The following is a 24,374-nucleotide window of genomic DNA, read 5'->3' as shown; positions in this document are numbered from 1 at the left end:
AGCTGTATAATCTTGTTCAGGCCACAGGCCCCCTGCCTCAGCTTCTCCACATGTAAATGGAGGGGCTAGAGTCCAAGGACCCCCACCATCTTGTCCTGCTCTGGAAAGCCTGTGGTGTCCGGGCCGTGAGGATCGCTGGACACATGGGTGCTGGCTGGACAGCTATCCCAACTAGTTCGTTCACCTTTCCCATGCCACAACTTTGGACGGAAATCAGAACTGCCCTCATATAGGAAACAAAACAGCTCACTTATATGTACTTACTCTCTTTTCCCTGGTCATCACCTAGCTCTGAAATTGCACGGTTTCTATATTGTATTTTTTATTTTTTTGCTGTTTATGTACTGTTTTTCAAGATGCACGTATGGGAGTTAAAATTTCTTCTTTCCCATTCCAATATTTTGAATGGGAACCAGAATATCATTTCTTTTGTTTTTGCACCGTGTAACTAAACAACCCACCAGATTTCCTCTGGCCCTTTTGGTTCCTTAGACAGTAAACAAATGAAACCTGCATCCCCCTCTTCTGCACGCAGAGTGTAACGTGTCCTGTGAGGCTGAGCAAGGGGCCGTTTGCAAAACTGCCCGATTATCTTATTACTTCTCCTGCAGCAAATGTGTGCTTTTCCAGGTCGGGGCTGTGGAGCTATAAGCAATCTGCTCTATAAGTATACCGCCTGATGGGTAACTTACAGTGACCTTAACAAGAAAAAGACAAATATGAAAAAGGGGCCATCCATCTAAATCGTCCCAAACGCTATTTTAAAATCACAAGGTTTGCAGGAAGGTAGGTGGAGGATCTGGCTGCAGGTTTCCAGAGGGCCCTGGAGGCCAGGCCGGGGTGAGGGGTGGGGTCGGGGGAGGCCTTGTGCAGGAGGTGTTCCTGGCGGGGGCAGGTGGACCACGCCTGGTGGCTGGCCCATGACCCTGCCCAGGAGCAACCACTCCTGGACTGCTGGGCCTGCCTCCTTAGCAGGTCAGGAAATCAGCTCAGGGGGTCGCAACCGGGAATTTTTTTTTTATTTTAAAAGCATGAAATAAATTCGACTAAAGCAAAATAGAATAGAAAATATCAGCACGTATGGCATGGACAAAAGCATGCACTGTCTCGTGGAACTCTGGCTCAGTTGAGCATGCGTGCGTGTGTGTGCATGCGTGTGCGTGTGTGTGTGTGTTTGGTACACCAGGTTCCAATGTAGAATATGTTTCTTACTGTGGGCCTTAGTTCAAAAGTTTGCAAGCCTCTGCCCTGGAGAAATACAGGGCAGCACACAATGTCTCCACGCTGGCTTCAAACGCCTTGGTCTGGTTTCCACAAAGCGACTTTATAAACAAAGGAAAAGGAATTCTTCCGAAACAAATGGTCACCTCTCAATTCTGTATTTAAACAATCCCTAAGTTATTCTGGAATTCTACTTTTAGTCCTCTGAAAAATACTTCAAGGGTAATACCTCTTTCAAAAATATAAGTCCAAGGCCAACAGAGAAGAGGGTCTAGTTGTCTTTCTCTCCTGGGGTCGCCCCCGCCTTTTACAGGAGCCAGGCCAGCATTTGCATCTGTTCCCTTCTCTTCTTTAATGCATTTTCTCACAGAAGACTGATAAATGCCTTAAACAACAGTATAAAGGACTCAGATGGACATGAGTTTGGGTGAACTCCGGGAGTTGGTGATGGACAGGGAGGCCTGGCGTGCTGCGATTCATGGGGTAGCAAAGAGTCGAACACGACTGAGCGACTGAACTGAACTGAATGGACTCAGAGTGCTTTAATATGTCCCATTCCCCCAAATGTTCATATTTTAACGAAATATGAAATCTCATGCCCTAGAAAAGAATCTCATGCAATTTAACTACAGGGAAAGGAAAGGCGAAATTTGGAGAGCATGTTTTCCTAGCACTGTTAAAGTCCCACCTGGGGTTCTCTATACTCACTTCACAACTTTCTCTTTTTTCATGTAAATAATACATGATTTCTTTCCTCATGATTTTGTGAAACGAACTTCAGCTTTGTTTTTTTTTACGTAGATATTTATGAAATTGTCTTCGACAGGAAATATCTTGTCTTATTCAACCTTGTATCCATCTCACACCCAACGTACTGCCTGGCAAGTTTGAGGTCCTCAACTGGAAGTAATTAATTACTATTATAGAATTTTACTTCTCTATCATGCAGATGGTAATTCTGCTTTTCAACGTCAAACTAAAAAGAGTACAAAGTGCATGTTTTTTTCTTGAACATGAGTGTTAAGTAAAGCCTCCACACATTTGTCATAAAACAGTAAGAACAATTTAAAAATAGCACTGATTTACTAAGTATATAATATATGCTGGGTTCCCCGGACTAGATGCTTTGCCCATACAGTCTCGTTTATTCCTTGAAATATCTCAACAGATGTATTGTTATTCCCTACATACCTCCACCTCCCCCACAACACCACACCTGTAATTTCACAGACTAGAAAACTAAGGCTCAGAGATTGACAACCTGCCCAACAAAGACAGTTACTAAGCAGCAAGGATCTAACGCCAACTGGGTCCCTCTGCAAAGGCGAGGCTTCCGTCCTTCTGAGTTTCCCAACCTGTCAGCTGCATCTGGAACGATCATTTTCGTTTTCATTTTCCAATCCCTTACCTGTTCTCTTAAGGGACAACGTTGCGAACCCAAGGTTACCATCAGGAAAGCGATGCTTGTTGATGATAAGCACCTGATGACACCAGGGTGGTTCCACGCCAGAGGGGCTGGTCTGGCAGCCAACAGGGCACCTTGCTAGTCCCGGTGTGAACCCCACCATCGGCCCTCTGCACATGGAGGACAGGCGCCCGGGAGCAGGGCTAGACCTGACGGCCGCCCAGCGATCGCCCGGGGCCGTTCAGGTAACTCTCCTGTTTCAGATCACGGTGCTGAGGGAAGGCGGCCGTGGAAAGCCGCGTTTTCCATTTGGACGTGGTTTCCACACTCCAGCCCATCCGCATGCACACAGCTTTAGACAGAACCTTTAAATGAAAAGTCTGCTTTGTACTCTCCTCCTTGCAGAGATTTTAAAATCTCCTCCCAAAGGCTGAAGCCGCCACGGTAACAGGGAGAAACTGATTTTATAACAGACTAGAAATCAAGCCCAGAGTTCAGCTCTGTCTTTAACACAGAGAATGAAACCGCTGACCACCAGGCTGCTGCTGGTGGTCCTGCAGTTACCCCACGGTCCCAAACTTCGTTACGACTTTCCCATATTAATTCAGTCTTCAGCTTCAGGAAATAAAATAATTATGCAGTTAAACAGAGATCCTTGTACAAACAAGGACTGTGTTTACAATGTACCAATCCATTAAAATCAACGACAGACACAGATTATGAGAACCAAAGCCCAGCCAAGCAGACCAGCACTCACACGGGGCCCGTTCCGCAGCCAAAGGCAGTAAACATCCTATTGGAATCTGCTCCGAAAACAAAAGGTTTACCAACCTAATGTCAAGGTAAATAGGCAGGAAATACCTACTTGATAGTCTTAACCAGCGGTACCATTTGGATTCTTTAGCGTCTAAACACAACGAAACGGTGGCATTTTTTCCTTCTCAATTGGCACCATTATAATAGAGCTCCTTGCTTGGTAATTCTTCAAAAGTTTACTGCGTTCTGTTTCACTGTTTCACATCGGCCTCAATGTTTCAGCCATAAACCAAGGCAGAGGGAATAAGGTAATAATAAGGGAGAGGGAATAGCACTTTTCCTGTTCGGCAAAAAAACATCCCAACTAAGTTTACCGTGTGTGACATTAAATGCCACGGCCCTAAACGGAGAGCTGCAGAAAATACAGGCGCATAGAGGGAAGCCGCGGCAGTTCTGAAGTCAAGGTCTGAAACACCGCTTTACAAGGAAGGACAGCGTGCGCGCGGCACCCAGACCCTGTGCAGCGGCACAAGCCCGGGCCGCGCGGAGGGAAGTGGAGCCTTGCGCCCCGGCGGCCGGCACGTACCTTGAGCTCCCTGAAGAAGACGCTGCTGCGGGCCCACTCCACGATGGAGAAGAGCGTCTGGTCTGCCATCTTGCACATGAGCCCGAACGTGCTGAGCCGCTCGTGCTTGCTGCGGTTGGCCTGCTCCTGCTGCAGGTAGGCCATGATCTTGGCCTGCACCTGGGGCTCGTCGGGCTCACACTTGAGCAGTTCCAGGATGAGGTGGGGGATGCTGGCCGGGGAGCTGGTCTGGTAACTATCCACGTAGGAGTAGCCCATGATGGACTCCGGGGAGCTGGTGTAGGGGTCGGGGTACTCGGACTTGATGGCGCGGCTGGGAAAGTGGCTGTAGGTCTGGTACCCGGGCAGGCTGCCGTGAGGGGGCATGGCCATGCTGATGGGGGAGGTCACAAAGGGGCTCCGGTCGTAGTCTGTAGGAGGCAAGGCAGCGTGGTTCAGAGGTAGGCCTTTGGAGGCAGAGTGGATGTTCTGAATCGCAGAGGAGATGCTCAGCTCGGGGGGCATGGCTTGGATCACCTGAGACATGGCTTCCAGCTTCAGTCCGTTGGCCCGGATGAGGGCTTTTTTCTGCTGCTTCAGGGCCCTGTCCCTCTTGTACATGGGCCCGAATTTATTCCTTCCTCCGCGCATTCGGTCTGCCCTTACCGCTGTTGGTGTGGGCATGAAAAAACAAAAAAAAAAGGAAGTAAGGGTATAAATAAGATGTAAGTCCTGAGCACTGTCCAGATCTCCGGATAGTTAGGCTCAAAATGGACCAGAAGTGGTCTGTGTGTGGTTATTTTCACCACAATAGCTCTCAAAGAGTCCCAAAAAAAGCCATGTCCTCTTTATTTATGAATTCTTTCCTCCAAGTGTGTTTGTCATCAAAAAAATATTTCGGCTATGTGGGGACACATTAACCCTTCGGTGGACTGAAGAGACGCCTAGTCTTTGCTACCCCTGGGGGAGGCTCTGTATTGCTAAGGACGAGGATCGGATTCTGTCCTGCCAGCGAGGCTGGGCTTCTCCTTATGGAAACGCAAACTACTCAGAGGGCGCACCCCACCCCCCCAAATCAAAGGGGCCATTACTGGATCAAATTGTGACTATTTCTCCTGAGAACAGCTTCCTCTCTCAAACTCTTTTTGGCTAATTTGCTGCAAAATTGCTAGGTACACGCTCTTCTCAGGAAACCATCCTCACCCAGACTTGATGGGTACACACCAGGTAGCCACCGGTTATTGTTTTCAATTAAGCAGAACTGGACCTAACTAAAGCAGATTCATTTCCGAAGCTGTCAAAACGGTCCACCATCACAATACCGGGTGGTGTCCGGGGACATGTCTAGCAATATCCGTAGTGGGTCTCTGCTAGCTCATAGTGACCACTGGCAATTAGACCAGACACAGCGACCTCTGACAGCTTGTGACATGGTGAAATTGCTGGAGGTTAAGTTCTGGAGCTTTTCATCTTCGGATTAGTACAGCATTAAAAATTTATTGTCAATGCTGGGCACCCAGAATACCACACAAGATAATAAAGAGTTTTTCATCTGGATGATATTTATTGAATATTCGACTGTTTGTTCTCACTGTGAGCAAAGTATGAACACGTGCCACAAGTGACTTCCTGTTAAGAAAGCACACTTTTTAAGGTAGAGAAAAGCAACCTCTTCCTTTTTCTTTTTTAATCAACGATCACAACGTTTAATTTTTAACATTTTATCTTCCGAGTCTCATACTATCATAAGCATCTACCACACTGTTTTGCTGTTTGGAAAATAATAAAGTGATTGGTAATGAAGGAACTGACAAGCAGTTACATCCTTTCTCAATCTCATCACAGTCCCCGGATAACCCACGAGGCTACTTCTATTGGGAAGGAATCTATTAGCAATTTCTGCAGAGTATTTGAAATTTTTTGAGTATTTCCATCAAGTCTGAGTGCCATGCAACAGAAAAGCCCCAAAGACAACTAATCTGTGTCTCACTGATCAAAAGGAATGGGCCCCCGCATCCGGCACACCTCTGGGGTCTGTATCCCTTCTTAGTACTTTATTTACAGTATATGCAATCTGTGGAAAGTCAGTGGGTCAGAGACCGAAAACCAGCAACACACCATAACATCCATGAACTACAGGTTATTTATAGCAGTCACATATTAACTTTACTTCCTCCAGTCTGTACAGCATAAGCGCAGATCCTCCTTTTTCAACACAAAGCTTAATGTGGCTTTGGGGCAGCCGCTCTCTTGTTCTCGTCAAACCACTGCTACCGATATGACAGTTCATTAATTTTCATGTTTCCTGATTCTCAAAAAAAATTTTTTTTAATTTTGCAGGCTCAGTCATCATCTTAAAAAAATTGTGCTTTCCTACACAATCAAAAATGATACTCTCCATGAGAAAAATCTCTTTATAATTAAAGGTTTTACCTCTTATTCAGGAATCATGAAACTAATAGTAACAATGAAGACAAGTTAACCTATTTAAAAAGATTAAAATCAAACTTTTTTACTAGGGCATCCTGATCTGAAACCTGTAAAGGACTTTAAAAAATATTTTGGCAAATTATTTTTACTTGTTCTCAGCTGAATCACATTGGTCTTGCTTTCATCTACCCTATGAAATGCATCTGCTTCTCAAACTAAAAACTGAGGGGGGAGGCAAAACGCCATGTTAAACCTTTTTTTCTGTAGATTTCTCCAGCCTTCAAATGAGACTCAGACTATATTGCTGACAAAACACAAAAAGATATTATTGCCAATAGTGTTAAAAGACTAAGAGAACACTGCTACCGTGTTATAAGTGCAATGTTGTTTTAGATCCTATGTCCTTGGAGAATTTGAACAGGCAGCAGTCTTTAGAAAAAACTTACCTTCTAGCTTCATTCCAACACTTAGACATTTTTGAAATCGACAGTAAGGACAACGCTTTCTCTGTGTTTTGTCAATTTGGCAGTTCTGGTTTTCTATACACGTGTACCTTTTATTATTTTGGACTGTTCGCTTAAAAAAGCCCTATAAGAGAAAACAGTAAGACATATTATAAAACTAACACCCGTCTCTTCTATTGTTTCACTTTAAGGAAATCACCAGTAAATCTTTTCATTGCACCGTTTTGAGTCCTTATGTGGTTCTGTGGCTTGTTTCACGTTTTAACAAGATCAACCCTTCAAAACCAGGCTATGGTGGAGATTTTTCTGACATCACAGTTATTCTTCACAGGAATCACATCAAATCTTGGAGAGCTTTGTCTACACACAGTTTTATCTCAACATTCAGGGGAAAATACATGCTATATTGATCAGTAGTTTTTGTTTTTTTTTTCTTATTAACCTTCATGTTCCAGACAAGGCACTTTTAGAGAGCTGAATTATTTTTACGTAGTCTGATATAATTTTGGTAGCAAACTACAGTAAAATACCAATAGAAAAAATGAAATAACAAAACACTTCAGATGTTTTATAAACGTCAGGACTAAGGAGTTAAAAGCAAAAGCATTTAAAGAATAAAATGGAAAAATGTGGAAAATTTTCATAATTCCATTGGAATACATGAAGTTGGGGAACTGCAAAGAAAAAGGTGAAACTGATGAGGGAAAAAAGCATGTAGAGCAGAGAACTGGGTTTTAGCAGAGTGTATGCCTTCTTTATATTTCACCCAAAAGAATTAATCAGAAATAAAATCTGTAGCTTTATAACACAGTAACTGCTTGGATGGTATATTCTTTGTTTGCCCTACTGACCACAAAGTGAAACCATCTTACTTTGTTATAAAAAACGAGAAGAGATTTTCTTGGCAGTGGTTTAGTAATTGTACTGAGTTTTCTACTTTTAAAAATGTTGAAAAATAAGGAGTATTAAATTTACTGAGAATATATGAAAAAAGTCTGAAATAAATCCTTACTGTATAGTTGATGTTATTAGTAATAATATAGTACATCTCACATATTAAAAACTCTTGCATTTAAATAAGTCACCATATACTTAAAACTACTCATATTATAAACTTAAGATCTGGTTTCTTTCTGATATAAATTCCAAAAGTCTTAAAAATTATTTTTAGAATAAATCAGGATGAAATCATGCAGTTGGGAATTTAGACTTTTATATCTGTGGATAAAAAATGTTTGGATGTGTAGCACAGAATACTCTGAAGTTAAAATGTATTTGGGAAATACTTTGTCATGTTGGCTCTCAAGAACAACGATGCTTTAAATATATATAAGTCAAGCAAAATCAATATTCTGGACTGTTAGAAATAGAAGCCTTTCTACAGTTACATCACTTTCCTGCAATAAACTATTTTAAAGTCGTGATACTGGCAAAGTTTTCTAAACAGCATAAATTTCTTTGCTTTGGGGATTAAATCAGACACATATTTCTAAGAATCATCTCACTAAGACTCACTCTTTCCCTCTCTCATTTTTGAGTCCAAAAAAGACAGCCTACATTTAGCTTGAAGAAGTGGTCCAGTGGTTTATTTTGGTTTTGAACATTACATTTCTCAGGTAGCAACGTAGAAGCACACCTTGCAGCTTTCACAGGTGAGGAGCCCATAATGGTACCCAGACACTTTGTCTCCGCACACCGGACAGAGCTCCTCAAGATCTTCATCATAGGAGTAATTCACCATTTTAAACGGGGACACTGAAACAAGAAGAGGGATGCACACATCTGATTAACTTACTAGGTAGGTTTCAATCCTGCAAAAGGAAGCGGTTTGGTGACTGGAGGGCAGACATCACCAGGTAAAACAGAAAATAAAAATGTCTTACAGGTGTACCGCAGAGTTATTTTTACAGTCAAAGCAAAACCTCTTTTGGCATCAATGAGTAAGCACTTCACATTATTTTAATTTAAAAATAATTCTAAATTCTTTTGTTAAACATTCTTAAGCTGACCACTGTTGAACACAAGTCTCTTAACTCTGCAAAGAAACATCCAGAAAAGAAACACGAACTGCATAAAGTAACAACTTAGAATTCCTTTTAAATCGCCTTGCTGATAAGTTCCAAAACGTCACCTTTTCCTAAGGAAGAGAAAGCAGCACACGGCGTCATCCTCGCACGGGAACCGGGTTTGCCCAAAGTTCACCGAGCCTTAAGGGCGTCTGGGTGAAAGCAACGCCCAACCTCCACCAGGAACGGGGAGCCCCGGACACTTTGTCCGCAGCACTGTTCCAGCCACAGCCCGAGGCTCCCAGCGTTCAGAGCTGTTAGATTAATCCAAACACCCAGTTACGTACTGGTTGGGCTTTGATCTCTGCACTTTTGAAAATCTACTGTAAAAATTACTAGAAAAAGGGGAGGGAGCACGGACGGAAAGGGAAAGGAAAAAAGAAGGAAAAGAAGGGAAGCAAAAGATACACACGAGAGTTTGGTTTCGTCGCGAAGTACTGAAGTCCTTTAATGAACTTCACATGTTTCCGATCATCACTGCAAAATATAAACACCTCGAGCTCCCCTGTTAAACAGAAATCAGGCGGCAGCTTCGCGCGGCTCCCTGCAGGGATCGGGTAACCGTCCAGCTCCGGACGCAGTCCGGGGAAGGCGTCTTCGCAGCTCCAAGACCGAGAAAAACTGCGCGGGAGGGGCGGAGGCCGGGAGACCCAGGTAATACCTGATCCGGCCCCTCCCGGAGACTCGGTCCACGCCGGGGGAGCCTCGCAGCGCGGGCCACGGGCCGGGGAAGGCGGGGGACGCCGAGGGCAGGTCCGCGCGGCCCGGCCGCGGCCCGAAGCCTCCGGGCACCTCCCGCGAACCCCAGGGCGCACTTGCCTCTCGCCCCTTGCTCAACTTGGGTCTACACACAGGCGCACAAAAGCCCCAGTCAAGTTTGTTTTAAGTTAATCAGTGGCATTTTCAGGGGGCGGGGCTGGGGGAACTGAGAGCCGGCAGGAGTTTCCTCTGATTTGTTTACCGAAAAGGAAAGGGAGAAACAGGCCCCCCACACCCATCCCCAAAGTGCCAGGACACTCCAGCACCACTGTGGCCTCCTGGCCAAAGAGTTCTGATTTTTTTTTTTAATACAGTTCTGTTTTCTTTACGGATTCTGGGGGCCTCTGGAAAGGGCCTTTAGGGTGGGAGTTACCTAGCCGCGCTTCTCGACTGACTCCCCTACCGGCAGCCTCTCCCGAGACATGGAGTTCTGGGTTGGGGCGTAGATCGGGATGAGTTACCGGAGTTTAGGGAAGGGGGATCCCAGGAAAAGATGGGAAAAGCCGAGGCAGGCGTCTGAGCTCCGAGAAATGGAAATAGAGACACAGAGCGCAGTCCTCTCGCGAGGGCCAAGGGAGGTCCCCGCTCGCGTTTGGGGAGCCTGGGGGTTTGGCTGAGGCTTCCAGAAGTTTGTTCATAGCCTCACCCTCCTGAAAGGTCGTGACTGTTGTCTCCAGGCGTGTTTTCGGACAGGGTAAAAAGTGTACTTTCCCAAGTGTGTGCCTTTCGCCTTTCTCCTTCCCCCTTTCTCCAGCAAAGTAAACTCTTCACTTAGCCCCAGAGAGGTGCGGAGAGGTAGGGGACCCGGTGCGCACCTCGGGATCCGACATCCTCAAGACCGAGGCTGGGGACCCTCTTGGAAAATTCCAAGACCGAGGCCGCGTGGGGAGACCGACGCCGTGCTGCGAGACCCGGGCATCTTTCAGAGGCGCCCACGTGCTGTAGCTCGAGTGAGTCTTCGGAGAATCCAATGCATTCGAGCAAAGAAGTCCCGGTCTTGAGAAAGCAGAGGAGGACGCCGGTGCCTGGGACAGCAGAGGCCGCGCAGGCACGTGGACGAGTTCCCCGAACCGTCCCGGGACCCGGTAGGGGGTCCCTTTGCTGCACCTCTTCCCCCACCCGCCACGGTTCGGACCGCGGCGCGGCCCAGGCCAGGGCGTGGAGTCTGCGTCCCCAGGGGCTGCCCTCGGGCCGCAGGCCGCGCGTCGCCTGGAGGAAGCCGCGCCGGGCGCTTCCCACCAGCTTTCCACCCCGGGGCTGAGCAAGCAGCCGGCGACGTCCCAGAGCCCCAGGCACCAGGGAAGGCCGGCTCTCTGCCCCGGGCGCTGGATCGGGTCAGGAACGGCCCTCTCGAATTTTACAAAGAAAATACCACAGTGCTATCTTCCTCCCGTCTGCCCCCCACCCGACTTCCTGCTCCAACTTCTCCCTGCGCTTCTTTTCCCGAGGCGCTCAGAATCGCGCACGGGAAGGAGAAGCCGAAACTTTCCCTTGGACGCCAGCATCTCGCTGGCTCCGAGGGCGCCCAAGGGACATTCCTCGGCAGGCGGCCGAGGGGCCCGATGCGGCGCCCCGGGGCCGCTTCCCCTGGGCCCGCTTCGCAGAATCCCAGGTGCCCGGCGGGAAAGCTTTTTTGGGCCAACCGGGTCCTCCCCGGGGCAGCCAGCCTACAGGTTAGACTCTAGGGGCTTGGTCCCCGGGGACTTCCACGGCCCTCCCTGGAGGCTGGGCGAGACCCCAGGATCCTCTAGCCATGACCGACCCCACCGGCGGGGACGCACGCCCTCCCGCCGTCCCCTCGTCTCCAAACAGCGGGGCGACCTCAGGCCCCGGGTCCCGCGCCGCCTCTTTCGCACCGCCGCGGGCGCCAGCCCTGAACTCTGCTCTCGGCGCGTCCCCGGCCCTTTCAAGTTCGCTCGAGGGGATGGCAGGAAGCGCTCGGAATCACAGGCCCGCCGGCCCGCACATCCTGCGCGCTGGCAGGGGCGAGAATGGAAGGGCACCGGAGACTTTTCCTAGCATTGTTCCCTCCCTGGCCCCGAGCAACTGCGATAAACTTCTGAAGGGCTTAACACGGCCAGGGTCTAGAATCGCTTCTTTTGGAACGTGGCGAAAATACAGCCTACGGGATTTGCCATTCCGCCTCGCGCTTGTTGTTAGCATTCAAAAGCTTGGCAAACATACGGGACTTCCACATTCCCAGGTATCCGACCGAAGAGGCTGGAAGCTAAGCCGCCGCCCCCGCCCTGCACTCACTCCGCAGTGCCCGGCGGGAGGGTGGGCTGGAGACAACTGGTTCTTTCCAGTTCTGCCTGCCGTTTTAAGAAGTTGTTCCAATGCCAGCCGACTCCCCGGGTGCGCCGGGGCTGCAGGGTGCCCTGGCGTCCTGACACCGCTAAGCCAGCTCTCCCCGAGGTCCTGCGCTTTCTGCAGCTGACTTTCCCAGGCAGAGGGTTCTTCTGCACTCAAGAACACTGGTTCAAGTTCCCCAGATTCGAGTGACCGGGAACCTGCTCGGGCTTCCCGAGATTAGTTCCATTTCTTAGAAGGATCGTTGGAATAATTAGATCTCTAGACAGAGGCTGCCCCGGCTTCGGTCGCCGGAGCTCGAAGCCTCTCTTCTTAATTAGAAGCGGCCAATTAGGCATTGCTCGGAAAATCCCCGCCCCGCATTGTTCAAGAGCCGTAAACTTTTATGCCTTCCCTGGGGACGGGGCCCGACGCCCGCGCGCCGCCCCGCAGCCCAGCAGCCCCGCGGCGGCGAGCGCCGGGCGGTCAGTCCAGCGCCCGCGCGGGGCCGGCGGCTGCAGCCCGCGGGGCGAGCCGGGGGCGGGGGAGCCGCGGGAGCCGCGCGCCGCGAGCGCCTCCTTACCTTGCATGTTTTCCGGCATCTGCCCCTGGTCCCCATGCGACCGAGCCAGTCCCAGGGCTTCCGTCTCCACTTTGGGCAGCATGACAAGGCGGCCGCGGACGGGGGCAAGGGGTCCGTGTCCGTCCGGAAGCCCTGCACCTGAATGCGGGCGGCACGGCTTCAACTCCGCCGGGAAGAAGGAGGGGGCGGCCGGCCGGCTGCTCTCGCTGGCGCTCCGGAGCGCGTCCCCGTCGCCTCCGGGGCTGCCGTCAGGACCCCGGAGCCCCGTCCAGGTTCGCTGCTCCTCAGCCGCCCCTGAACCGCGAGGAGGAAGCGGCGGGCACCGAGCGAAGACTGCGTCCGGGCGCGGGGGCCCGGCTCGGCGAGGGCGCAGCTGCCGGGGGCGCGGGGGCGCGTCCGGCCGATCTCCGGGCGCGCAGCGGAGGCGGCGGCCGAGCTGCTGCTGCTGCTGCTGCTGCTGCTGCTGCTGCCGCCGCGGCTACCGGACGGCTCGGCTCGGCGACCCGCACCCCGCCCTCCGCTGCCCTCCGCTCGGGATCCGCAGGGTCTCCCGCTCGCGCGGTCTCTGGCCTCCGTCTCCTCTCCTCTCCGCCCCTCGCCGTGTCTGACTCCCTCCCGCTCACTCTCAGGCGTGGAGCTGGAAGTTCCAGCCTCCCTCCGCCGCCTAGCCCACTCCCGTCCGGGAGCGGTCCTCTGCAGCCTCGGGGCGGCGAGGCTGGGGGTGGGGGAGAGGGAGGGGAGGAGGACCGGGTCGGGGGAGGCCGGGATGAGGGGTGAGGGCCGGGGATGGGGACGCGGGTTCCGGACTCGGGTCGGACCCCAGGCGCCAGCCAATGAGGACGAGGCCCAGGCTTCCCGGCCCCTCGCCGCCCCAACCTCTTCACCCCGCCTCGCCCCCTCCCACACCGCCCGGCCCGGGGCGGGGGATGTGCGCGCGGCGGGTCTTAGAGCGGCTGAGAGGCGACCTCTGCCTGAGCGCGGAGGCCGAGGAGAAGCTGGTTGGAGGTGTCGGCGCGAAGGGGGGAAGCCCGCGGGGGTGCGCCCACCGTGCGCGCTAGGTGAGGGGGAGTTGAACGCGTTTCAACAAACCAGGAGAGAAAAGAAGAGCTGGTCTGCGCTCCAGGGTCTCCGGGCCCCATTCCCCTCGGCAACGAGTCCACAGCCCCCCCACCACCCCCAGAGGGGCCCAGCGGCGCGGTCCACCTGCTCAGGAGGGAACAGCCGTGTCGCCGAGAGTTGGCGCAATTGCCTCGAATCCGAACGGCCCTCCCCAGCCCCCCATTCTCCTCCAGCTCCTTCGCTCACTTATAAACACCACCCACCTCCTCGAGTCCCCAGATCAGGCTGGCGACAGACTTCCTAAAATGTTAGTGAGCCGTGTTTCCATACTGAATGCAAAGAGCAGCGCCGGCTTCCTCTTCCATCCCCAGGTCTCTGGGGTGGGACGGGCCACTTGAGGCCCAGAGGCCCAGCACTTGAAAAAAAGTTTTAAAGAACAATCTGTTATGCAAGCTCTTCCACACCAGCCCAGCCTCATCTTCAAAGTTTTCAGATCTCATCTCAACAAGATGAAAACACTCTATCCCCAGCCTCCTGACTGCATGTGAAACGCCTCATATTCAGTATCAGCTGAGAGTCCACCCACAAGGGGGGTGAATTTGAATCTCAAAGGCTCTGAATTTCTTCTGTGTGAATGGCATAGAGATCACACACTCAAACTGGCCAGTCCAGTATCTGATGAATTGAAAAGTACTCCAATCACTGCCATGCATAATCCACACTTTTGAATGAAATGGGTTGCTCACCACATCCCAGGCCTGGCCGTTCACACACTGCTGCCTCTCAGAACTGACCTGTCACTGTGCTGCTTAACATACAGTACTCAGAGTCGAAGTTATTCAGACCTCAGTTTTAGTAGCATCTGCAGGTTTCATGAAAACCTTTCAACTTGGTGAGAAGGCCGCCCCTTAGGTGGTAAAGGGGAGTGGGTTGCAGTTGCCGACATCAGTGATCATTCTGATGCTCAGATTTTGGTGACAATATCACATACAGTCAGTCCATTTTCCGTATTGCCTGGTTGTTTTAAGCATCGTTGTGAATGAAGCTCAGAAAGGGCTCAAGTCGATGCTAGCACCTTGTGTGTGGATTCACATGAACTTTCAGAATAAGTTTATTATGAAGCCCTCCCACTGCAGAGAACATCTGGGGGCACTTTGACCCTCCTTACCAACACCAGGCTGGCAGCTGGGGGTGGGGGGGGGCTCTAGTGCTCCCCCCAGTGAGGGAGGGAAGGCCCGCCGGTTGCTGGAGCAGGAGGAAGAGGTTGGAAGGGTTGAGAGAAGGATGCAGAGCGTCTAACAGGACCGCGGGTTGCAGTATGGCCCGTCTCTGCCCGCACATGAGGAGTGCCTGACCTGGCCGCAGGCAGAGGTCGTGGTCAGGTTCAGAGCGCAGCCTCAGCCCAGAGAGGGCCTGTTGAGGCCACACAGGTGTGGAGGCCACTCTCCCCTCTCCTCGCTCCCCAAAGGCCTGGCATGAGGCTGACAGACAGCCACCTGCACCCATTTGTCTCACAAACGGGAGCGGCGACGGGGTGAGAAAGGCGGCCCGGGTCAGGGTTTTTAAAAATCGGCTCTTCAAAGAATGCGCAGGCGTGTAACAGCGGAAAGGTTTCGCCTTGCTTTGAAGCTCGAGTCCAGGCCACGGCTCTGCCGGGTCGGCTGCGAGCCCAACGGGCACCGAATGCGAAGGAGGCCTCAGACCTGGAGAAAACTTCCCTTCCCGAGAACCTCCGGCCCCGGGGGCTCGTTCCAGGAACGGGGCGGGAGAGGGCTGTCCCGAGGGCCAGAGCTATGCCGATCCCTCCGGGGGAGGTGGAAACCCCGCCTTTGGTGGACGATGCGGGAAACCTCCTGCGGGAGAGACCCGAGGGCCGGTCATCTTTCCCCCCGGGCGCTCCGCGTGGGGTCTGGGCAGCAGGCCGGCTCCGGGCGCACCCCTCCCCCTCCCCGCACTCCCTCCGGTCCTTGCCCCTTCAATTCCGCGGGGCAGGGGGCCTCCGCCGGAGCCGCTCGCCCTGTGACCTGGGATGGGCCTGGGCGTCTCCCCGAACACCCTGGAGGAAGCAGAGCGCCGGGAGGAGGCGCCCAGCCCGCCCGCGGTGCCGGGAAGGTTACCTGGGGATGGTTCCAGGTGGTAGAGGCCGCAGCGCGAGGCTGGGGCGGGGGCAGTGGGGGGGACGCGCGGACGCCAGGAAGGGCGGGGAGGTGGGGCTGAGGGGCAGGGCCGGGGTGGTCTACTAGTCCAGGCCTGGGGGTGGTCTGCGCTCTAAGTATACACCCACCGCCTTGGAATCACAAAGCCGGGGCCCACGGGCGGACGCCTCCCACCCTCAGCGCGGGACGTCTGGCCTCTGCGGCCTCCCGGTAGAGAGCCCCGGGGAAGCCACCCCTGCTGCGGGGCAGTTAACTGGTGGGGACCGGAGGCCCAGTGAGACGGCTCCGGCTCCAGCCACCCCCAACATACTCAACTCGCTCTCCGCTCCCCTGCAAACTTCGCTCCCCTTTACTCCCCGCGTCCCCCACGCCTCCATCTCCCATCCTACGGGGCCGGTCTCCAGGCTCGCCCTTCCCGGTTCTGACTTTGTCTTAAAGCCTTGATTGACGGTTGCAATTACGAAAGATGATGGCTCGGGGAGGCTCCCGCAGCCTTGACGAGCCTGAGAAGCGCAGTCCCGGCATATTTTATCCAGGCTCAGCGTCATGGGGCCGTGCGCCCCCTGCACCCGCGGGCAGCAGCGGAGGGGGGTCTCGCGCCCCCGGCCCACGAGGAGGCTACTGCCCGGCCCTCCAGGTTCCGCCTGCCCGCAGCTCGGCGTCGCGTTCCCTGGCGCGCCGGGCACCGCCTGCCCTTGACCTGACCTGAGGCGTGCCTGCCGGCCGCGCGCACTTCCCGCGTGCAGTCTGCAAAGGCGTAAAATGTCAAGATTTTCAGGACTGGTTTCTTGGACTCGACAACACGGGTCCCCGGAGGAACAGCATGGAAGATTCTTGTCTTCGCGCGCCTGGGTGGGGGAAGCCCCCCTCCCCCCCACGACCCGTCCCAACCTGTCAAAAACTTGCAAATCCGCATCCTTGAAAACCATGTCTAGTGCCTCCTCCATTCCTACTTTTCGGTGCTTTCGAGAAACCGGAATACTTTTCTCGGAGCACGTGTCTACTCTTCAGAAGAAATCTAGATTCCCACCCCATCCCTCCGCCCTTTCCCCAGAAAGTCTCCGCGGCCAGGCCAGGCCAGCCTGGGGGGGGGGAGACAGAACACACCGCTGAAGCGCGGGCTCTGTTTCATTTCTCCGCCCCTACTACTCGAAAAGCCCATCAGAAGTCACTTTTGCTTTCCTCTGAAAATTAAATTTAGCAAGAACTCTGGAGTCGCGCTCCCGAGCCGGAGGGCGGGGTGGCTGGGGTGGAGGCGTCCCACCCCCGCGCTGGAAGCACTTTTTTTAAGAGTTAAGTTTTCCTGCAGACACGTAAGTTACCGAAGAGCGTGGAATTGGCCAAAGCGTTCAGAAAATAAACTGGAATAGGTGAAAAGTCGTGTCTTTTTTTTTTTTTTTAATCTTTTTCTGACGCCTGCGTAAATAACTACTTCCGACATCCTCGAAAACAACCTCCAGTCCAGGAGGAAGAAGGGCTGCCAGTTTAGACCGTCCACCCCGGAAAGACTGCCTGGTAGGGTGGCCGCCAACAGCTCTGCGAGCAGGCTCACTATGGGAGCATCTCAGTGTAACTCCGGCCCCTCTTGACCAGCGAGGAAAACGCAAGGTGACACAATTCCTGGGTAACCAAGGCCCCTTGAGCCCTCCCCAGACAGACTCGCATCTTTGTCCCGAGGGAAAGGTGAGGTTGGGGAGACTTTGGCCCGGAGTATCAGAACCTACCGCCCTTGGTATGAAGGCGTCCTTGCAGAACTTCTGCTTTGCAGAGAACTGCCCCAGCCCAGGGATCCAGGCGCGTTCTACCTTGGTAGAGCCGGTGGCCCTCGAGGTGAACGGGGACATCCGGTCTTGCGAAAGGAGCTGGCTGGGACCTGATCTTGGGTAGGTGGCTGGTCCAACCTAATCTGTGCGCTGAGTCGCTTCAGTCCTGCCTGACTCTTTGCGACCCTAAGAACTGGGTTCTGCCAGTCTCCTCTGTCCATGGGATTCTCCAGGCAAGAGTACTGGAGTGGGTTGCCATGCCCTCCTCCAGGGGATCTTCCCAACCCAGGGATCGAACCTGCCTCTCTTAACGTCTCCTGCATTGGCTCTTTACCACTAGCGCCACCTGGGAATCCGCCAATGTAATCTAGCTATTCCTCTCTGTAATTGAAATGGAAGCATGAGTGAGCTGCAACTCAGCTCTGGGAACCACCCCGTCCAGGTTGTTGGGGACAAACCAGAACGGTGAGTGGCATTCACGAGGGCGTTGCTGGCCCAGAGCAGACCACCAAGCCCTGGGTGAGAGCTGCTCCCCAGGCGATCCCACTCCCCAGAGCCCCCCGGAGCAGGAACTCGGATCCCAGCACTAGAAAACTCTAGACTGACGTCCCACTGACTCTGGCCAGACTGGAAGCTTCACGAGAGAAGGGGTGACGTGCTGCCCAGCTTCCCCTTCCCCGACTGGGGCCGTTCGGGGATGGACCGCTGCGAGGCTGTGTTTTAGGGAAGCCCCCCCCCCCCCGGGGAGGGGGTTCTTAAAATCTAAGTGTGCCGGACCCGCTGAGCTGCGGCCGTCGAGCCATGTGGGTGCCTCTTACCCAGCAAAGTGTGGGTTTGGAAAGGCGGGGCTCGCGGGGGGACCGTCCCCCCGGGACTTGCCGCGTGGGCAAGTTAGGGTCCCCCGAGGGGTCGCGGGTCGCGCGATTCGGAGGGTCCTTTTCCAACCTGCATCCAGCTGGAAAACAACTTTCGTAATTAAGAGGTGGTGGCCAGGGTGCGCCGAGCCTTGGGGCGAATCCTTTCGCTTTCCCCTGGGTTCCTCGTCTGGATACTGTGGGGCGTCGCCTCCGGGACGGGATGGGCGGGGGGCGGGTTCCGAGCAGTTTTCTTTCCAGGCCCACAGAGACCACTGGAGGCGATGGAGCGTTGGGACCCTGAGGCTGCAGACGCCCAGACCCGCAGCCAGAAGCTGCGTTTACTGTGAAAGCACGTTAGCGCCTGGCGTGGGAGACACACCCGGCTTTGTCAAAGCGCTTAAAAAGGGCGGGGGGGGGGGGGGTTGGGGGGCGGTGTTCAAACTCTTTCCCTGTCCCCTTCCCCCAGGAGACATTTGCTTGTTTGTTAGGAGTAAAATGTTGATCTATTGGGCTTCCCTTGTGGCTCAGCTGGTAAAGAATCCACCCGCAATGCGGGAGACCTGGGTTCGATCCCTGGGTTGGGAAGACCCCCTGGAGAAGGGAAAGGCTACCCACTCTGGTATTCTGGCCTGGAGAATTCCATGGACTGTATAGTCCGTGGGGGGGTCATAAAGAGTCGGACATGACTGAACGACTTTATTATATATAGGAATAAAAAGTCCTCTATAAATGCCCTCATTTTGAGGGATTTCCCTGCCTTCCTCATACCTCTGATGATAACAAGTGGATGCTGTGAATTTTCTATTTCCTGGTCATCTGCTCAATGGCCCCATGCGTTGTCACCAGAGGCCACAGAACTGCAAGCTCAACGTCAAAGATCCTTTCAGGAAATTCCAGAGTCTGAGACAAGCAGGGCCTCCCTCCCCCCACGCCCCCATACCGCCCTCTACCCAACCCCCCTCCCCCAACCGCCTCCCACTCCCCATTGCTGCTCTGCCCTCAGGGCTCCAGATGCTGCAGGAGCCCACCCTTTCAAACTCTTGGGGGTTCTAAACCTGATTTGCACAGTGGATGGAGGAGGAAGACAAAGAGCCATTGATTGACCAGTGTCTTTCTTAAGTCCAAAATGCCTTTTGGAAGAAAGTCTGAATAGATCAACATTGCTTGTGATCATCACGTCTTTATAACCTTGAGGAAAATGCACGGTTTTCAGAGTCCCATCCATGGGTCCCACTTACAGCCCACTCTTCTGACAAACTGAATGAGCTTGGGTAAATCACTTGACCTTTCTAAGTTCTTTTTTTTTTTTCTTTTTTTCCATTAGTAAAAGAAGACTTGGACTTCGCTGGTGGCTCAGTGGTAAAGAATCTGCCTGCCAATGCAGGAGACCCGGGTTTGATCCCTGGGTTGGGAAGATCCCCTGGAGGAGGAAATGGCAACCCACTCCAGTATTCTTGCCTGGAGAATCCCATGGACAGAGGAGCCTGGTGGGCTACAGTCTGTGGGGTCGCATAGAGTCAGACACAACTCAGTGACTAAACAACAAAATAAGGTTCACAAAGAAAACCTTTTTTTAAACAAAATAAATTTTCCATGCAGGTGATTGTGTCAGGAGAGCAGCCCACCACATTGTTATTAATATCAATTTTTTAAATCTTTTTCCCTTTCCCCCTAATTTCCCCCGAAGCATCCTCTGTAAGGAGAACACCTAGGAAGGGAGTCACTAGCCATTCTGCATGCTAAGTTGCTCAGTCATGTCTGACTCTTTGGGACCCTATGGACAGTAGCCTGCCAGGCTCCTCTGTCCATGGGATTTTCCAGGCAAGAATACTGGAGTGGGTTGCCATGCCCTCCTCCAGGGGATCTTCCTGCCCCCGGAATGGAACCCACAACTCTTAAGTCTCCTGTTTTGGCAGGCTGGCTCTTTACCACTAGCGCCATCTGGGAAGCTCAGTCATTCTAAGGACCATGAACAATGGATCATTCTCGTGGAAGGTTCTTGCCAACTGCACTGTCCTGCAGTGTTTGACACTGTCCTCAGGACTCAATCACATTATCTGCAGATGTTCTGCTTATTTGAGTTTTAAAAGTTAAATATATCTTTTCTTATGAATCATGTAAACATACATAACAGAGCTTCCTGAAGGACTGAGGAGGAGGCAGACTTTATTGAGTGGCCTGGTCAGTTTCAGTCCACTTGGGTTTCCAGGCTCCATCTCTCATATTCACACCATTCATATTCAGCTCTCCCCTAGGCCCTCCCTGGATACAGTGCCCCCCAAATTCCTGAAGCTCCCTGAAGCCAAGTGGATTTCTCAGAGAAGTTCCAACAAGGTGAGGAGTAAGGACGAACCCTCAAAGGGAGGTTCTGGACTGGGGGTCGAGATGTCTTCTTCTTGCCCTGCATAGAGCATGCCAGGAGCTGTTTGGGGAGGTTGGACCATTGAGGGAGACAGTCCCAGAGCCCTTCGCTAGCTCAGTTTAAGTTCAAGGCTAAAGCCAAGATAACCCTAGACATTGTGTCTGGGTGGAAGGGTCAAGTAAAGGAAAAAAGCATCACCAAGCCTCTGTTCTCAGTTTCTCTATCTCTCTTGGTTCATTAAAGAAGTCCTTTAAGTCCCATCACTGTTGCGGATCCAGGTCAGTACAGAGCATCTCGGAAGCAATGTTTGGGAGGCGGACAGGAGCCAGGGAGGAGAGGAGGCTCCGGGGCTCAGCTTCCCAGACGAAACTGGCCGCCTGAGCCCAGCTCGAGGACCAGAGCACGGGCGTGGGTGACTGTGTTCTCAACGGCATGTGAACGGAGCTGGCTAGAGGTTAGGGCGACACAGCGGGCTGTCTACTGCCCACTGTGTGACGCTGCTCCAGAGACCCTTAAGGGCACAGAGCTCGCCGAAGCTTATCACCCGAATAAAATCAGTCTCCAAGAGCACCAAGGGGCCCAGAGAGTAGCGCTGGTATCACAGCCTCCAGGCAGCACTTCCGCGTGTCTTATGTGCCCTGAGTGTGCGTGCTCAGTCACTCAGTCCTGTCTGACTCTTTGCAACCCGGAGGACTGTAGCTCGCCAGACCCCTTGGTTCATGGGATTCTCTAGGCAAGAATATTGGAGTGGGTTGCCATGCCTTTCTCCAGGGGGATCTTCCTGACCCAAGGATCAAACCTTGGTTTCCTGCATTGAAGGTGGATTCTTTACCATCTGAGCCACCGGGGAACCCCTATTATATACCCTAACTACACAGAACTTACTGTGGCTCATATGCAACATTATATAGACTGTAAAATATTCTTTGAAATGCACTTAGTTAGAAGAATTACATAAACTTAACACAAATCAACCATAACGTTGAGCACATAGCTGAAGGGTTGCTGAATACTCCTTAGATGACGTTTCCTACGACACAGATTTGGCTCTTTTGCTGATATAGACAAATACTTTATTCTCTCTCTCAAACTATTACTGCACAGCACTCTGTAATATCACCCTATTTATGAGAATGTAAAAAACCTAAGCCAGAAACCGAGAGTCTGGAGGGCATCTGAGGCCAGTTCCCTTGAAGGGAACAATCTAGGTATAGCCCAGGTCTGCTGCTCTCATGCTCTCAGACAGCCCTGCAGGCAGAAGACACACCGATCGGTGTCTTATTTTCACTTTTATATATGAGCACAGACTACATGCAGTTGTCATGGCACCACCGATACATAAAACTGTCATGCCAGCTTGGACCCACAGAGACTGCTTTTTAGATAAACAGGCACGTTCCCAGCAGAACAGAGAAACTGAGGCAGAATTCAGTCCCTGACTGCGCTGTACATACAATGGGCTCGGTTTGGGGGGCTTCTCTCCCTGGTCCCAAAGTGCCATTTGCCATCAAAGCCCCGGGGACTGCAGACACCCTGAGCTGCGCCAGGGGGTTCTCCTCGGTGGGCCTGCCCTGGGCGGTCAGACCCCCTCCCCCCCATTCTAGAGGTGAGTGGCCTTCAGGACCTGCGGACGCCAGACGTGGAGGGGGTCCAGCCTCGCGGCCGCACCGACCCCACGCGGCCTGAGCGCCGGGCGGGAGCCGAGGCAACGCGAAGGCGGTCCCTTCCGCCGCCACACCCGGTTCATTCACTCCGGGCTGGCGCCGCCAAGTGAGGGTCCCCGAGAGCGGTCCCGGATTTCCGCGCCCTGACTTCGCATCCACAGGTGGGTGCGTCTCCGAGCACGCCCTCGCCGCGCGCCCCCGCATCTCCGGGCCTCGCCGCGCGTCCCCGCGCCCCCGCCCCAGCTGCCTCCGCCTTCAGGGACCTTTTGCCCAGGCGCCCGGCTGCTGCTCCCTGGGCAAAGATGTGAAATCGCCCCTGTGTTCTCTTCCAGCTCATTTCTGTACCCGTATTTTCTTTTTATCTGCAGAGCAATTGAATTCTGTGGCACTCTGCCTGCCTTCCCAGTGTTTTCCTTTTCGTACGTACAGAACTTTTTTTTTTTTTTTTTTTTGCCATTTCCTCAATTGATATACTTTAGGGTGTAGTTGACCCATAAAAAAGCAATCACTGCGTTCAGTGGAGTCAGCTGGTTATGAAGGGAGAACGAGGAAAAACCCAGACCTTGGTTTTCCTTCTCAGCAGAGCTGGAACTCAGGCCTTTGCGAATTACAGGGACATTCCAATTCATTCCAAAGCCTAAGAAATGTGCTGCAGAAAGGGCTTAGGGCCTTCAAAAACGAGTGCGGAGGAATAAAGGCAAGATTTCCCACAGAGCAGTAATGACAGATGTCTGGGAGTCTTTTCTTTTTCACCCTTTAGGGTTAATTCAAAGTGTTCTTGCTGTAACATTAACGTTTGTGACTTGGCATTGCTTGTACTTTTTAAAAATGAAAATTAGCTTTGTGTACTTATTCTGTTTATAAAAAGAAGATAGACTCATTATTTTGAAAACCTGTAACCCTCAACTTCTTAACTAGTGATGGTATGATTTTGGGTTTTGATTTTGTCTTTTGGAACGAAAAGCAGGTTTTCTGTAGTGCCTACAATGAATGAGACGCATGGTGGTGTGGCTTCGAACTCCACAGACATTTGGAAAGCCTTTGCTAAGGTTGGATCAGGGATGACTCCATATGGCTAACTTGTTTCAACTGGTTCAACTTTTAGTTTATTATTTCTCATTTAAAAGTATCAGAAAATATTAGGGATGAAATGAATATATTGTACTTTTTGTTTTCTGGCTATTTTAGGCTGGTAGAATGACATCCAAAAACAAAGGCTATAAGAATATTTGAAATATTCATTTGCCTCTTTAACTTCAAGAAAGATAAATGTGTGATATATACGTGGACTTACGTGCTTTTAATAAACACAACTGGAAAAGCAGTGACTGATGATAGTAAATACATCAATGGCATTGATTTACAGGTATTAGTGTCAAAGCAGGATAATAAATAGATAATAAATAGAGCAACTCCTACTTACCAATAGGTGTAAGTCCGTGCTTTAGAGATTCTTGTAAATCCCCAGTATCCGAATTAGAAGACATTCTTAATGAAATTATAGGCAGTCCTTTGGTTTAAAGCAGATATCATTGAGTGTAAGAAGGAAGTGCAGCTTGTCAAATTTTGTAGCCTTGGGCAGGACACATCAGACTACAATAACCCTGAGTGAAAGTTAAGAAAAAGAGAGGAAAAAAAAACCTCCAAGAATCCAGAAAGTTACAAGCAAGTCTTTCCCTGGACTCTGTACTTTTTCCAGCATTAGTGATCTGCTGTAAACCTTGTATCCAGTTTCGTGATGGTTTCTAATCAGAGGCATGGAAACTTTTGATAGGCTTGGACGAATCACGTGACTCCAGGCACGTTGATAAGAGGACCCTGTTATAAAGTGACAGCAAAGGAGATAAGAACTCTTGGCAGATAATGGCACAGAAATGATTAACTCAGAAGTGGAGAGTTGGTGTGCAGCGCAGAGAGTAGAAGGTTGTAAAACTGAGGGGTCAGAAGATCACACTTAGTGGGGAAAACTGCAAAC

General features: G+C 51.9%; 1 protein-coding gene across 16 annotated transcripts in view; it reads right to left on the bottom strand.

Annotated features, from left to right (window-relative positions):
- The window catches only part of NR5A2 (nuclear receptor subfamily 5 group A member 2), a 127,415-nt gene extending 103,288 nt beyond the window's left edge, over positions 1 to 24,127 (bottom strand). For 3 of the 16 annotated variants that reach the window (XR_008715142.1, XM_055583163.1, XM_055583161.1), the window contains exons 1-4: positions 12,539 to 12,750; positions 8,478 to 8,596; positions 6,824 to 6,965; positions 3,969 to 4,615 (exon numbers count right to left, since the gene is read on the bottom strand). Coding sequence is in view for 15 of the 16 variants with exons in the window: in XM_055583163.1 (XP_055439138.1) it covers positions 3,969 to 4,615; positions 6,824 to 6,965; positions 8,478 to 8,596; positions 12,539 to 12,620 (990 nt within the window). In the remaining variant the exon portion in view is untranslated. Of the gene's footprint in view, positions 1 to 3,968; positions 4,616 to 6,823; positions 6,966 to 8,398; positions 8,597 to 8,972; positions 9,292 to 9,319; positions 9,737 to 10,481; positions 10,632 to 12,538; positions 12,987 to 16,644; positions 16,783 to 17,477; positions 17,611 to 18,461; positions 18,566 to 23,822 lie in introns of those variants that run through there. The other 13 variants (XM_055583166.1, XM_055583152.1, XM_055583155.1 and 10 more) reach the window with 13 other exon arrangements.
- Positions 24,128 to 24,374: the final 247 nt, after the last annotated feature.

Source organism: Bubalus kerabau, chromosome 5 (genome assembly GCF_029407905.1).
Source record: "Bubalus kerabau isolate K-KA32 ecotype Philippines breed swamp buffalo chromosome 5, PCC_UOA_SB_1v2, whole genome shotgun sequence".
NCBI lineage: Eukaryota > Metazoa > Chordata > Mammalia > Artiodactyla > Bovidae > Bubalus > Bubalus kerabau.
The sequence above is the reverse complement of the archived record's forward strand: the minus strand, read 5'-3'. Positions and strand labels throughout refer to the sequence as shown.